This window comes from Dryobates pubescens, chromosome 6 (genome assembly GCF_014839835.1).
Source record: "Dryobates pubescens isolate bDryPub1 chromosome 6, bDryPub1.pri, whole genome shotgun sequence".
NCBI lineage: Eukaryota > Metazoa > Chordata > Aves > Piciformes > Picidae > Dryobates > Dryobates pubescens.
In genome coordinates, this window is record NC_071617.1 from 29,541,539 (window position 1) to 29,555,440 (window position 13,902).

General features: G+C 37.2%; 1 protein-coding gene across 2 annotated transcripts in view; it reads left to right on the top strand.

Moving 5' to 3' along the window:
• FAM120B (family with sequence similarity 120B) overlaps positions 1-13,902 on the top strand; it is a 54,758-nt gene that overhangs the window by 23,357 nt on the left and 17,499 nt on the right. For both annotated transcript variants that reach the window (XM_054162817.1, XM_054162816.1), the window contains exons 5-6: positions 1,234-1,406; positions 5,308-5,400. In XM_054162817.1, the coding sequence (XP_054018792.1) occupies positions 1,234-1,406; positions 5,308-5,400 (266 nt within the window). The remainder of the gene's footprint in view (positions 1-1,233; positions 1,407-5,307; positions 5,401-13,902) is intronic.

Here is a 13,902-nt window from a genome sequence, read left to right on the forward strand (position 1 = left end):
AATTCATTACATGGCTAAAATTTTGGATGGGAGAGTTAGTCTTAAAATTAGTAAAAGAAACGTCCTTTGGGGAGATTTAGAAAGAAATTACTAGCTTCTAGTATCCCCCTCCCCAAAGAATTAGTACCATTTGGTTAATGGGCTCTCTTGGCTAAATAAACATTGTCTATGTAGATTTCAGCACCTTGTCACTTTAACAATTTATTATCACCAAGTGTTCCTAACTGGACTACAGCTGCTACATGTCACACAAAAAAGGAAAAGGTGTTACCAAATGTAGCTTAATTAGTCCACAGTTAAAATTCACACCTTGTTTTGTTTAACTAGAGGAGCAAGAATACTTTATGGGACAATTCTGTCTTTAATTGGGATTCTTAGGCATAACCAGTTAGCTGTTCTGTTATTTCATGTGCATTAGTGTTTATTTTGATAATAGATTAAATGGAATTTAAATGTGGAGCAAATTTTACATTACTTCACACATGTCACAAGTAGAGAGATGGCAACATTAAGGATTTGGAGACCATGGTGAATGATACCTTAAAGTCTGGAAAGATACCTTAAACCTAACCGTTGACAGTTCTTTTGTGTGCGTTTGCAACAGTGTGTTATACAGTAGCCTGGAGAATGTAAAATACCAGATAATCTTTGGGGTTTCTTCCCAAACTAGAAACTGCTGCAGAGGAGTCATACTTGCACAGTGTTTTGTAGAGAATGTTTGGCCAGCAAATGGTATAACTGACTGGTATGTTCATTAAAATGGGTGATTGTAAGGGAGCAATGTGAAGATCCTTCAAGGAGCCTGATATTCTAGCTCTAGGAGAGAGAGAGAAGAAACAGGTATGCTTGTTTTCTGATGAATCACTGTTTTATAATGAAGCTAACCTCATTTAATGCTAAGGCTCCCTGAGGGAAAGGAAATACTTGTAAGCAAACTTTGTTCTTGCAAAAGGTAAAAGCCTGCTGTCTCAAAGTTTTCTATATTGTTGTAACAGTTTAATTCAGCCCACTCTGCTTATGCGTGCCTGCATTCAGTACAATTTGTTCAAATTACAAGCCTTCATTTTTATTTTATTTTTTTTCCAATGCCAAGTTCTGTCAAATACATTTATCTTCAACTCTGTGGTCCTGGCACGTGCCAAGCACAAATCATTTATTTCCTTTCAGATTGTAATGGGGTAGATACGTTTTATTTTGTTGCTGCCAAGATAAAATAATGTATTTCTTTTGTAGGTGGAACTCCTAATTTGAAAACTCTGTGGTTTGCCAAAGGACCTGATGTGGAAAAGCAACGGTATGGTACATTTCTGGCATGCTTTCACCTTCAGGACAGGATGGAAGAGTTCCAAGCTCTACAAGCACCTGTTGCTGCATTCTGCTGCTTGCTGGCCTATCTTATGATGCAGGTAACTGGGACAGTTCCTTTTTCTTCAGCTGTCAGCCCTGATAGATTAACTAATAAACTTGCTTGTTGAATTTTTCTCTTAATCTTTACTGTAGGCATAGTTATCAAATACAATAATACTGCATTACAGTGTTTTTAATTACTCCATTTTACACGTATCATCTTGTTCAAAAAGTACTTCAGGTTTTTTAAGTAGTTACTCATAACTCTCACATGCCCATGACAAAGCCCCTTGGGCAGTTCAACAGAGAGTAGGAACAGAGATTTTTTGGGACCTTTGCAAATTGAAGCTTCTCTTTTTTTGTTTCCCTTGTGTCATCAAAAGAAGACATTCTTTCAGGTGACTCTGCAGGCTATGTGAGAGACAATATAAGTATTTAGTCAGCTCTCCCTACTGTTTCATACCACATTGTCAATCATTTTCAAGCCAGAACTAAAGACATGGCTATTCTCATTAAAATCTTAGTAATAACAGATCATTAAGTAGCATTTCTAATTCCAAACATTTGGCAGACTACCTTAATTATAATTAAAAGGAACAGAAGATGAATACAATATTGCTTCATTATTTACATTTCTCTTCAAGTATTTAGTATGTTGTTTGCGCTAGCCACCCTTCAAATTCTGATCTCCCAAGCTGATTTTCCTCTCTGAGGATGAGAAAATTATAATGCCTTTATCTAATCTGATAAGTTCTCTTGCACTTTTGCTTACACTGAACTGCATTTTGTCTTTTGTTTTGCTTTTTCAGACTTTACGTTCCTCAATAACAGATTTATACTAGGGTATGATACTCTAAAACAAATTGTCCTTGACTTTACCTTTTTACTTCATGCATGTCTGCTCAAACTTAGAAGATGCACTAAGGAAGTATATATGGGAATTATACAAATGGTTCACATAGCTCTCTTTTTGTTTAATTTTTGTAGAGCAGAATTTAAATGGAAAGTTTTTTGAGGATGAAACTTGTTAAACATAGCTTAATGCTTTGTGGTTTCAATTCAAAAAGATAACATATTATGTACTTAGCTTTTAAAATGCTTTGTGTTTGTTCACATTTGGGTATGAAATCAATTTCATTTATTTATCTGTTTTCACCACTTCATTTATTGTGCTATCCTGTATACCTTTTTGTAGCTTAATTGTTAGATGAGGTTGCCCAGAACCCAGAAATGTGGATTTATTGAGCCTTGATCACAGCATATTAATAAAATGGGGGGGGGGGGGGGGGGGGGGGGGGAAGTGCTCATTAGGGATGTGGTTTTCAAAACTTCTTACCCAGTGTTAAAAATAGATGAAGACTGTTTTGCAAACTCATATTTTTGACAAAAAAATAGCAGAAAGATCACGCAAAGGGTTTAGCTTCACAGAAGGCTTTTCATAGCAGTGCTACTTTCTCAACACCTGTCCCATTTTTGTCCTGATTTTTCTTCTGTCCTCTGAGTTGCACTGCTAAAAAACACCCTGTGAATGAGACTAGGGAATTGATTTGGATTAGAATGTCCTTTTCATTGGTGAGTTATTTTAAACCTTGTCTGATACTGTCCATTTGTTTTCTTGGGGTGTTTGAGAGGAAAACCTGAGAGCAAGAGTGTCAGCGGTCATGCTTTGGGCTGGCCATACTGCTTCCATTTGTTTTATTGCTGAAAAAACAATCCTTGTCTAGATGCAGCCTAGTTCTTTACTTTGCACTTCAGTCTTGTATTTCTATTAGAGAGAGAGGTGATTTAATTAGAGCAATTGTAGGCTGCCTCAAAGAGGGCTAACATCATTTGTGTCGGCTCACGAGAGAAAAGTAACTTCTTTAAGGCTTCATTACATATCATTTAATCTAACCTAAAACTTAGGCTTATGCAGCATACTGACCATCCAGTCTGGCTTCCTCAAAATGTATGCACAATAATTTAATGGAAATTTTAGCTGCATATTTTTAAAGGAAGAAAAAAAATTTCCAATAGGAAAATCTTAACTATGTAAATAAAATGTCAACTTGAAGAGTAGTATTTTCAAATATCCAAATTAAGAACAAAACTTGTGAGAAAAATTGTAAAATATTAAGTCTGATTTTAAAGTTGTGGAAAGGAGTGCATGTGTTCAAACTACAGAGCCTCCAAAGACATGCTCTTAGCATTTTGGAAGGAGTCTGACCGCAAAAGTGTGATAACTTGCCAAGTTCAGTTACTGAATAGAATATTTCTCTAAAGAAGTGTTTTGATATTTGCAAGTGTTTTGGCTCACCTGCTTTGTTAGGGGCATTTGCTTGCTGTTGTACTTGCAAGTGATCTTTGGCTTGCCTTTTTTTTGGGACAAAATGTCACAAGTATTAAGAATTGGTCTTTCTGTTACTGCAGTTATAAAATGTGTAGGTTTAGTAGACCTCTCTTGTTGCTATCTATGCAAAGGTGACACCTGACTTGAAATAAAGGGTCTTAGCTGCAGGGCAGACTTAATGAATGCCAAGAAGTATTTTGAAAGCCTAAAACTTCTCTAGTAGCCCTTACATTCTTGTTCAGGTTTTACCAGCAACATAGAAGGGAAAGTATTTTACAGTGGGACAAGCAAGATGTGATTGGAGGGGGAATCTCGTTAGTAGTTGAATAATTTATATCTTGAGGAAGAAAAAATGTGTTACTCTTCCTATGCAAATAACTGAGTGAAGTAATTATAGACAGCTTCTTGGTGTGTTTTGTTGTTGGGTTTTTTTTCTTTTTCTGTTGATTTACATAAATACTTTGATATTTTTTTTCTCTCCTCTGTTTCTATCACTTTTTGATGTTTAAGAGCCTTAATAGAAACTCTTAACAGACTGAAATGCTCCCAAATACTGAGCTGTTAAATAAATAGGCAATGCAGAGTTTTAGGCAGCCTTTTAACTGTATCATAATTCCATAACGCACATTTCCACGCCTTGCAAGAGAAACCTTCCCTCAAGTTCCAGTTGATAAAAGACTTGTAATTCTTTATGGATCTGACTTAGAGACCTCTTTATGGCTTTAACATTTGCAACAGATATTTGGTCTTGGTGCACATATATAATCTTACAAGGGACTCTCAGGGAATCAGTTCAAATTACTTAGAGATGCTGTCTTTCTCCTGACGTGATCATGTGCCTGTATACAATCTGAGAATAATTTTTCACAACAGTAAATGCCCTCATTCTCTGGTTGGTTTTTTTTTTTTGTTGGTTTGTGGGGTTTTTGTGTTTTGGTGTTTTTTGGTGTTTGTTTGTTTGGTTTTTTTTATAGAAGCGTTAGGGTGAATTGCTACATGAATTTAAGATTTTTCTTCATGTTTCCCCCCTTGAACATTTTAGGTTTAGTTTTCTTATAGTTTTGAGTTCCCACTTCAATATGTAGCCTAAAAAAAAATAAATCTGAATATGTTTCGTTAAATCCTGAAATTTAACTGAAATAGGTAATAGAAATATTTTAGATTATTTTTAAAGTTTCTAAAAGATAACCTTGTAAGTATTTAAAAGAAATCCTAACGATCATCAAATCTGTGGCCCATTGAGGAGTTTTGGGGTTTTTTTGGTTGTTGTTTTTTGTTTGTGTGTTTGTTTGATCTCATGGTTTTTACTATGCTTAGTGTTACTGAGATGAAGAAATTTCCTATTAAGAAACTCCAAGGGAATAGGAGAAGGGAAGATATTTAAGGGTAGGCTTTTTGTTTGGTGTATGAATATACCCTATACACGGATATTGGGGTATGTACTTCATTAAAGTTGTGAAAGTAAGTGTTTTGCTCTCTTAAGTGTCTTTTCCTAGACGATTCATTCGTGGTGATCATAACTTTATAAAGTCACTGGTTTGAGTTTGATGTGTTTGACCAATAGGCATCCATTTTCAGAAAGTTCTTCTTCAAAGCCTTCAGATAATGTGTTATTTATGCATCTGTTTTAGGTCAGTACCCTCTCTCTGGAGGACTTAAATGCGTTTGTGGCACTCATTCTTTGCCTCAAAGGGAAGTCCGCTGCTCAACTGGCAGGTTTGCAGGTATGAGCTGGAATAATTGAGTAATGCAAAATGTTCATGGTAACTTGTGAGTTTACTTGAAAGTAAGGAGAGAAGGCTTAGAAATTGTTGGAACCTTAACATACCTTCATTCTGAATATCATGTTTATGTTTCAAATAAATTCTCTGTTACTTTGAACAGTATATGTTAGAGCAGTAAGCCAGCCATTCCTATTACTCTGTTTCTAGTGTGCAGGGACCAAAATACCAAGACTGGTGTGATACCACGTTTCATTATTTGATTCATTATAACACATAAAGTCCAGTTTTCTATATGATTTTTGCAAATTCATCACATTTGTTCTGCAACTGGTCAGGTGTTAGATCTGTGTAACAAACAGGAAGCAATGATATGAAGGGAAAATTGAAAACAACAAAAACTGAGGATTTGTTTCCGTCAAAAATGTTATTACATGTAGTGTTGCACTTAACATTGAGAGTATTGTTATTTTGTCAAGCCTGTTGTGGCAGTCGCTCAGTAAAAGCCTAAAGGAATTCAAGCATAAGCAGAAAGTGTTGAAACAATTTGTAGGTGCACTTAGAGGTACTGGTAGATTATCTTATATAAATAATCTAAAAATAAGGATCAGTAAAGCAAGCTTCTTGAGCATTGTGATTCAGGCATCTCATTGTCAAGATTCCATCTCGGAACACCTTAAAGTGCTTTTCCTCATTACTGTGTTTATTTAGTAGTTTTACATAATAGAGTTCTGCTGTAATTTTAATAGGTAGATAATAGAGTATCAATAGGTATTGAACATCTTAATTTTCTTACCTTGTTTTTAAAGTCAAAGGATCCAAGTGCAATTGATTACACTACTACAGAGATTTACAATATGAATACAGAAGAACAGAGTTTAGTCTTTTCACCATACTTTTTATTCTCCACTGAGAAGTTAAATATGTTTCCTAGAAACAACTTAATAACAGAACTTTCAAGGAAGTTAAGTTAAATTTAGGCAGCATCTGCGAAATTTTATGAAAACATTTGCTCATTTTCTGTTTTGGATGTAATACTGTATTATTGCTTGAAATGTAGAAAAAAATGTTCACTCCTCCTAAACAGCCCTGTGAAGAGCACTAATTTGATTAAAAAAATGTTGTTTCTGTAAAGGAGTCCACATATATGTTTTATGAGAAGAAAATTTCCAGTGAAGTATGAGAGAAAATGTAAACAAAGCCTGTTTGTCTGAGAGGATGAAGAGAACTTCTGAGCCTTCACTTTTGAATTTGCTTTCTGATATACTATCCATATTTTAACTTTATGGAACAGAAATGTCTGTGGTTTGAATAAAGTGGGTTAAAGCCATAAAAAGATAATTTATCTCATGCTGAAAGTAAGTGCACTGTGAAAATATAACTAAAATGCACGTTAAGTATTACTTTCTGAGAATAACATGTTTACACATGAAGATTTGATTATTTTTCAAGATTGATGGTTTTGAAATACCAAAAATGCACACACAGTAGAGAAAAGATTTTATACATTCTTTTGCTCATAAGGGTTTTTTTTCTAGTTTCCTTGTTCCCCCCTGTCGTAGTTTGGGCTGGGTGCCTTCTGCTACAGGGGTGTTTCCTGTGTCCAGCCCAGTGGGTGGGCACAGGAAATTATGTATTTCTACCATAATCCCTTGCACCATTACAAATTTTGCGGCGGGGTCTGGCTCTTCCACTTTCCTTCCCTCTCCAAGACTTGGTAACTGGGGGAGGGATCTCCCGGCCATGGACCTGTTTAGGCCCAAGGCCACGGGGGGATGGGCAGTCTCAGATCTGGCCAGCTGAGACTAGCCTAGCAGTAGCGGGGAGAAGGAGGAGCCCTGGGGGGTTTTGAGTGCACCCTCAGGTGGGGTTGGGGTCTCTCTGGGTTTATTTTGGTTTCTTTCTTGTCACTATGTTTCGTTTTTTGTACACACTCACTGTTCTCTATTTAAACTCTCCACTACTTTTGCAATCAGTTTGTCTGAGTCATTATTTCTGCATATGGTAGGGAGGGGATCTGCCCCAACCCATTACACCCCCTTATATACTAGATTAACATTCTGATTTGTCCAAACCTCCCATAGAGCTTATACATAAGGTCAGGATTTAATTTTGTACTCCAGGTTGCCTATTTCCCTTCTTTCTACTATAATCTGGTGTGTGGTTTTGGCAAAAAGCCCAGAGAGCCATCAGTCTAGCTTTGAGGCCATTGTAGAGGAAAAAAGGTACCAGCAGCCGTGCTTGCAGTCTTGTATCTCATATTGTGCTGGCCCTGGTTGTTTACAAGTGCTATTATAGATCATCTTTCAGTTGTAATGCTTGTAAAATACTGCCCAAAAAGATGAGGCCACAATGGCTTATAAACACAAGTGCATTTTTTTCTAAGATATCTCCAAAAGTGTGAATATATGAAGAATTTACGTTGGAGATGTAAAAAAGTAAATCACATCCTTTCTGAAAGTTGTGGCCAAAAATGAAATGAGGAAAAATTGCTTAAAAAGAAAAGATACGTGGAAACTGATAAATGAAATTTAGGTCTTGTTAACTGCTTTTAAAAGTGAAATGTAGGTCAAAAAACCTGAACTCAAAAGTTAGTAATAGATGCAGTGGACATACACATCACTGCTGGAATTTGTGGCATTTGCAAACTCTTCATAGCTTTACCATAAAATATTCGGTATTTTATACGTTAGGAAGAGTGTGTCCAGCAGATTGAGGGAGGTTCTCCTCCCCCTCTACTCTACCCTGGTGAGACCTCACCTTGAATATTGTGTCCAGTTTTGGGCTCTCCAGTTCAAGAGGAACAGGGATCTGCTGGAGAGTGTCCAACGGAGAGCTACCAGGATGATTAGGGGGCTGGACCACATGCCCTTTGAGGAGAGGCGGAGAGACCTGGGGCTATGTAGTCTGGAGAAGAGAAGACTGAGGGGGGATTTGATGAATGTTTATAAATATCTGAGGGCTGGGTGTCAAGAGGGAGGGCACAGGCTCTTCTCCGTTGGACCCTGTGATAAGGCTAGGGGTAATGGATATAAACTACAGCACTGGAGGTTCCACTTCAACATGAGGAGGAGTTTCCCCACTGTGAAGGTCACAGAGCACTGGAACAGGCTGTCCAAGGAGGTTGTGGAGTCTCCTTCTCTGGAGACTTTCAAGACCCATCTGAATGCGTTCCTGTGTGATCTGTGCTAGATTCTATGGTCCTGCTCTGGCAAGGGGATTGGACTCGATGATCGCTGGAGGTCCCTTCCAACCCCTAACATTCGGTGATCCTGTGATTTCCCAAATACCTACTTTGGAGTAATTTCATCTTTTCTTTCACTTGTAAAAGGAGCGGTTTGGCTGTGTATGAAATATAAGAAAAGTGCTAAAGTGTATTTCTTCAATTTTTTAAAAAGTTGTTTCAGTTATTAAAAATATATTACTTATACGTAATGAGCACAGTCTTTTTAACTCTTAAATTACAAGCTGCACACAGGCTTTGCAAATGAACTTTCACAAAGTATGTATTAAGTATTACTTTGTCAGGTTTTGGAATAATAATAATTGGAAAACACTCAGCAGAATAGTTTACTGATTTGGACAGGCAGAAGTAACTTTAGCAAGAATTGTAGTTGCATGGACCCTTTGAATGTTTTCCAATGTACAGTGTCATGGAAGCAGAATTAGCTTGGTAATAGTATTAGACCAATATTACACAAGACATTTTTCTCTGAATGTTTATGTGAATGATCCTTGGCCACATACATTAAAAAAAACCCACTATGTTTTAAAGTTGTGAGTAGATATCTTGATTAGAGTCCCACAAATTTCAGAAGGAAGTTGCTAAATCTGTTCACTATTTTTAAACTCAGTCTTGTTTCGTCCATCCATGCAGACAGAAAAGCATAAATAATCACCAGATTCTGAACATTCCAAAGTTTCAGTCTTTTGACCTGTTTGGCAAGCCAAGTTACATTTGTCAGCACCATTAGATATGACGCTTTTCAGGCAGACTCCAAACAGTCTTTATGAGCTATCTGTATTTTTCAAAATGTAATTGTTGTTTAAAAAAATCCCTTCTCCCCCAGTATATCTCTCATGCTTGTGTGACTGTTTCCTACTGAACACTTGCTTGAAGTCTAATTGGATTGAGGAAGAAGATTGTAACAATCTGGAAGATAAAACTCTTTTACATGCTGATGACTTGTTTCTGTGATGTATGCTAGTATTGATTGAAGTGGAATTTGAGTTCATTCCCAAAATGTTTTACTGAATTGGAGCTTTATATTCCCACAAAATTTGCATTTGTCAAAAGTGGTTTTTAAACTATAGGTGAGATTGTAACTGACAGGGGATGGAGCATGGTGGGGGATTTGAGGTAGTTTACTTATCTTGGCATTGCTTCTCAACCAGTTCTTTCATCTGCAATCTTTAGGTTTTCTCCGTGTTCTGAGCTAATCTGAAGCAAGTGTCAGCAGTGTGGGATGTGGTTGAAAGCTGAGATTTTTTCAGTCCCACTTCATCCTCAGAAATACTTCTCATTTCCTCAAGATAATTTAAAATTGTCCAAATAGAAACAGCTCAAGTCTTCCAGGCGCTAAATTAATTTTGGTTTAAAAGGTTTTTGAAAGGTCACATAATTAATCAAGAGAAAGTTACACCAAGTGAGCCTGCTTATAATTATTTTTTTATACTAAGACTGAATGTATTCAGACCTCCATACTTTACTGTTCTCTTGATAACTGTGTTTTGGCCTCCCAGGTTTGCATGCCTAGTCCAGTACTGCAGAACCTATTTATGTTCTCCAGTGACTTTGAAGTGGTGGGTATGACTCTGCCATTCATTACTGCAAATAAAATTACATGTCAAGACCTGAACTTAGTAACTGTTTACATTATATTTTGAAGGTCCCATCACTAAATCTGTTGCTGTTTTCATAATAATATTTTGAAGTTCTGAGGAAATTCTAGGGTTTTCTTGGTCCTGTTGCATGGACAACTGGTTCTACCAGCTACAGGCTGGGGTCAGAGTGGCTGGAGAGCGGCCAGGCAGAAAGGGACTGGTTTATTCTATGTAGGCTGAACTTGAAGGTCTCTTCCAACCTGGTTTATTCCATGTATACTATGTATTCTGTGATTGGCCGTTAGAATGGGCTGCTCAGGGAGGTGGTGGAGTCACCATCACTGGAGGTGTTTAAGAAGAGACTGGATGAGGCACTGCTCTGCTCTGCTCTGCTCTGCTCTGCTCTGCTCTGCTCTGCTCTGCTCTGCTCTGCTCTGCTCTGCTCTGCTCTATTCTATTCTATTCTATTCTATTCTATTCTATTCTATTCTATTCTACCTTTCTTTGCTCCTGTTGGTTCACAAACATATTAAAAATCTCTCATAAGCTAACTTATTCAACTTCCAGGCAATATTGCAGTTCTGTCTCGCTCTCCTCCATTTTCTTCTTTACCAAACTGGGTATGTTTGTTAGTATGATTTGAGCCTGTTTCTCTGAATATTTTTTACATTTGACATAAGCTGAAGTATCAGAATTCACATAACTGTGAATTCTGTTATGTGTCACTGGCACAAATACAAACCCCAGCATGATTAGATGTTTTTCTACCCTCTGAAAAAAAAATGCATTCATTTAGTTTGATGCAGTTTGCCTACAGAAAATCTCCTATAGTATTTTGAGCAAGGGCCTTAAACTAGAACATTTATATTCCTTTTCATGGAATATCCTTTTCCTGTGTGACCTGTGCTAGATTCTATGGCCCTTCTCTGGCTAGGGGGTTGGACTTGATAATCTTTGAAGGTCCCTTCCAACCCCTAACATCCTATGATCTTATGAAGATAATGTTGTCTATTTCTCCATAATTATGAGTTTGCTCTGCTTATCTGTGAGTTTTTCACTTTACTGCCATGGTACACGAGCAGGGTTTCAACAGAAAGGAAACAGAAGCAATGTTTCAGTTATAAATTGCTTTTAGGCAATAAAGAATTTTTCCTTACGTTTAAGGTAAAAGACACTGTGGAATTTGAGATAACAAAATTACTGTTAATTTTTAATCCATGCTCAATAAAACTGCAGAAAGTGAAATGTAGTTATTGGTAGTGAGGGTAATAAACCTCTCCCAAAATATTAAGCAAACTGACAGCTTGGAAAAAGAGATAATTTACTACAGACAAGGAAAATAGTAATTTCTGGTATCAACTGCCATTTTCTTGCCAAGCTTATGTTGATCAAAGTATACATTTACTGTGATAAATACTTTTCACTGCATTGCATATTGTATTTTGGAAGGAACTACCAGTATGTGAGGGTTGGAGGTGGTGTTTACATGGTGTAGGTGGGGTTGTTAGCCATTACCTTTCAGGGCTGACCTGTGTTCCCACAGGGCAGGTGACATGCAGAGGCTGGAGCTAGGGAGGAAAGGGAGCTTGCCATCAGGAAGCAGTGGCACCTGCCTGTCATCTGCTCAGGGCTGCCTTCCCCTGCCTGCATGCCTCTGCCATGCCTGAGAGGGAGTGCAAGCTGCAAATCTCTCTGGGCTTTCTTTGGAGAAGTAGATAGCTATGTGTAGCTTAGGAGAAGAAAAAGTGTTTTGTTAACCTAATGAGTCGTCTATAGTTGGATGGAGAAGCGACATGAAGCATGCCTTTAGGCATATGGCTACATTGTAGGATGTACTGCAAATGTGAAAAGTACTGTAATAGAAATGTTCGCCTTGAAGATACTGGAAACAGCCAGGCTAACCAAGAACTGTTCTGTTTCCTTCAAGTGTATCCTTGATTGACATTGTCACTGCCCAGAGGTTAAAAGTCAAGGCAGTGTCCACTTCCTATCTTCTGTTCTTCCTATGATTTTGGTAAAATGGTTTAGTTCTTTCTCATATTTTAGTTATTACTTGTTAAGAACTCAGTTCTTTAGCCAAATGTGAGGGGGGTTTTATATATTCTTAACGTTACTGTTAATGTCACGCATATATTCTCCTCTCCTTCACCTTTATTTTGGGATTGTTTCATTTGACATTCACTGAGATGTTGTTAACAGAGTTTTTTATAAAGAAATGGAGCTGTGTTAAGAGTGCTGCATGTACATATACCATATAACATTATACCTTAGAACTTCAAGACATTGTCCCTTGTAAAGACAAACGTATCTCAATGTTATAAATGAGGAAACAACACACAGGGACAATAAATACCAGGTGTGTAAAGGTGGTTGGGTGTTACCTCCAAACAAAATCAGTGATTTATGCGAAGAGTTAGTTTATTGTTTAGGAATCCAATCAGTGTGTCTAGTGTCACACCCGCACTAGTAGGAAGCATGTACACGTTAACTAAAAAGATATGTTGCATTCATCTAGGCTGCTATGTATTCCCCTCATAGATTTACTATCAGAGACATTCAGTTCTTTACTGTATCCAAAATTATGTATTTGCTTTAGCAAAGGCAGTTAATACATACCTAACTATTGTTTCCTACTTAGCAGTAGTTTTCTAGTTACTTTTTGTGAATAGGATACAGCAATACATACTGGTAGAAAATATTTCTATGCTAGCATCAAAGTTCCATTAAGTTCCTACTAAAGTCAATGACAGCTTTACTGCTGAATTTCATAAAAGCAGAGCTATGCCAATACACTTTTGAAAAATGGTCCCTCAATCTGCTCAGTGGTGTTTTCTTTTCAGCAAAATTACACAATTACATGTTCTATTTGGCTTCTGAGGCTTCTATTTGGTTCTCTGAGGCTTTAGCACAACAGAGGCATACTTCAACCTAGCAGCAAAGGCAAGTAATATTTTTCAATCATAGGAGGCTCAAAGTATAGTGTAATAGTTCTGCTGGAAGTTTATTTTGGCACCATACCTTGTGCCTCCCCTCCCCCCCCCCCCCCCAAAAAAAAAAAAAAGAAAAAGTACTTTTTGTTTTAAAATGTCTATGGATCAGTTCCTGAGGCTTGGAATGTTGGTGAATGCTTATTTCATCAGCAAAGTACCTGCAGGGTAGGTACTGCTGGCTGAAGTGCTGAGATCCCAAAGTTTAGCATATTACAGAGCATGCATTTTCTTTTAATCAGCATTCTTCCTGCTAAGTACACCTTTAAAAATGGCCAAGTTACTCTCACATAAGCTTCCTCCAAACTTACATTCAATTTGCTGTGACACAGTGCTGGCACAAGAAGATATAAAATATTACATGTAAATAATGTTACTTCCTTTAAAACCTTCACTTGTCAAGTCTTGAATAGCTCAGAAGACTGTCTTTATTCAACAGCTATATGCACCAAACAAAGGCTCTCTAATTTCACTCTATATGTTCATCTAAACTACGTCATAGGGTTCATGTTTTTGTGTTAGAACATAGCAACTTTCAAGCTATTTATGGTAGTTTTCCACTACAGAGGAATTAGGTGTTCTGGAAGTGGATACTCTGTTGCAACTTAATTGCAAATAAGTTCCCGGTATTTTGAACATACCTGATCACAAGTTGCAGGTTGGCAGTTCCTTTCATAGGTCATCTGAGATATTG